The following is a 2,549-nucleotide window of genomic DNA, read 5'->3' on the forward strand; positions in this document are numbered from 1 at the left end:
CGGAATCATTAAATTTACATTTAATACTGATGATACAGATCTGTTCACAAAGGTTTCTGTGTGTCAGGCGGTGTTTTTCCATCAACAGAAAAGGGTGGGTTTAGATTTCTCTTCCTTTCTGATCTTTCTGTCTTGCTTGAATATTTTGTCTATAGGCAGGTAATTTATATGTTTCATACGTTTATTGACTATACCTGATTTTGTCTCAATATTCTCTAGACAGATGTTACTTCAAGTCGAGTACCGATTTGCAATTGTCTTGTTCTTAGCGGCAAAGACAGCTGAAGGAGCCGAAAATGGTGTTTTCTTTCAAATCAAAGAAAATAAATTTTTCAGCTTTGGAGAAGAAAGCCTTTTGTGGTCTGGCACGGGTTCTTTGCTTTCCTGTTCTGTTTTTTGTATGAGGCAAGCCTCTTGCAGAAGTGTTAACTTTCTGGAAAAAGCCGGACTTTGTTATCTTCTTCGCGACGACGTTGAAACAAATTCAGCAACTGGGCGGCTTTTAGAGCGAGATGGCTCTTTCTATTTAAAAAAGGTATTTCACGTTGATTTTTTCACATGTTATAGTTTTCGGATGACAACTTTTTTGACAACGTTCATTTTAGCATTATCACGACCCAGAAAACCGTTGCTCGATCTTTCCCATCAGAGGGAAGACTTTTTACAGCAAAACTGATTACTGTTTCCATCGTTTCAAGAGACAAAAACTCTAACAAGTTTAATTTCAGTCAAAAAAAAAGTTACGAAAAAGACCAGAGCGTTTAATTCATAGCGCGCCGAAGTAATTAAAAATGGAAAGTATGAAAACGCATGAATATTCATAAAGAGCAGCATAATCAATGGCGATACGCGTTAAAGAAAGTATTTTGGTTTTATCAGCTGAGTTGATAATGTTAATTGGCCGCCTTCAAGAGATTTTAGAGCTGACGTCTCGAGCCATGGCCCTCCATCAGCTTCAGAAACTCAATGTTGGCCAATTTACATTATCAGTTGATAAATCAAATTATCTTGTTATAAACCCCACCGACTTAACACCACCGCTTCTTTCGAAAATTATCCCCTTTAGTTAAAAAATGGAGACGACAAGACCAATTACCAGAAGTTCATTTCAAAATAAAGCTTATCATCCAAGCAGTTAAATTGTTCAGTTATAAGCTGAAGCGACCAACAACTGAGAGCACACTACTACTACCCAATGAGCCTTCAAGAACTTTGTACGCCTACATGCACGAGGTATGGGTATTAACTGATATGTATTGTTTGACTCCAATGCAGGTTGACCTCCCAGGAATAACCGCTTTAACCCAAGGTGAGAGCGGAAGATTAGTGTTGATATTGGTAACTAAGAGACATATTTAAACTGTTATATTTAACTCCATTCAGCCTATCGTTAGTATGCATATTCTACAGGCACACTGGTCTCTATACATTTCCTAAGGTACTGACAAATAATTTGTTTATCGATCAAGAGCTTCGTTAGTTGGCGATCATTTCCTTTATTTTCGTGATTCTGATTCAGGGGAAATGAACAATCGATAGCAGTTTTTTTAGCTTTAATACCGCAGAAAAGCATGACGCAAAAACTCGGAAGTTGGACATTACATGGTTTTGAAAGACTGTGATCGTGAAATTAAAATTGTGATTTCGTAATAAAGTTGGCAAACATCAAAAATTTAAAACTGAGTAATACTTGCTTGAATTATCGTTGAATGGTCAGATCGATGAGCAGGTGAGGGAATAAGAACTAGATGATGAATTGGGAACAGAGAACTGGTCTTCAATACAGAAACCTTTACAAAACCAGTTTTAATCATTACAAAAACCTGTAAAAACTTTGTGATCCAATAGGTCAAACCATTCCTTCGCACTCAGGTTCAACCCAGCATTCAGTAGTAGGTCACTCGTGCCAGACCCTCCACAGGAAGAATCCTACTTCAAACTCTGGTGTCTATTGGATTGATCCTTTTGGTGGATCTCGGGCCAACACTTTCAGGGCTTACTGTGATATGGAGACTGATGGAGGAGGCTGGACACTAGTATGGAGCTATTCATTTACTAATTATGGTCATTTTAACAGTAAATCGAATGCGATCACTCCGAGGCCAAATTGGCCGGTGAGATCTCAAGTAGATGTTCCTATCTCCACGACTCCTCCATTAAATGAAACAAACTACAACGCCATGAACTTTTCACTCTGGAAACAACTCGGCAGACAGGTGCTCATTAAGAGCAACATAAACAACTGGCTGGTGTGTGATCCGGGAAGTGGCAGCCTGGTTGATTGGCAGGAAGGTGATGTCAACTGTACGATCATCAAACACGTGACTGACCCGAGTCACGAAGTGGTCCCCTCTAAGTTTTCACCTGACAAACAAAATCTGTATGGACCGTTGTTCTCTTTGAGTGAGCGCTCGAATAGCTTTTATTACTATTTTGACGGTTACACAGGGAACCATTGGCCTACCCATGATCCTCTCGGAACAAAGGGGCCCAACCAAAAGAAAAATGTATTTGATCCACATGGTAACATTTTTATTCGAGCCGAGTAG

The 2,549-nt window shown here is 39.2% G+C and overlaps 1 protein-coding gene across 1 annotated transcript; it reads left to right on the forward strand.

Annotated features, from left to right (window-relative positions):
• Nucleotides 1–223: 223 nt before the first annotated feature.
• LOC131786722 (uncharacterized) lies at nucleotides 224–2,549 on the forward strand. Its single transcript, XM_066173853.1, has 3 exons — nucleotides 224–535; nucleotides 1,276–1,309; nucleotides 1,849–2,549. Exons 1-3 carry the CDS (start codon nucleotides 224–226, stop codon nucleotides 2,547–2,549), a joined length of 1,047 nt encoding a protein of 348 aa, XP_066029950.1.

This window comes from Pocillopora verrucosa, chromosome 11 (genome assembly GCF_036669915.1).
Source record: "Pocillopora verrucosa isolate sample1 chromosome 11, ASM3666991v2, whole genome shotgun sequence".
Lineage (NCBI taxonomy): Eukaryota > Metazoa > Cnidaria > Anthozoa > Scleractinia > Pocilloporidae > Pocillopora > Pocillopora verrucosa.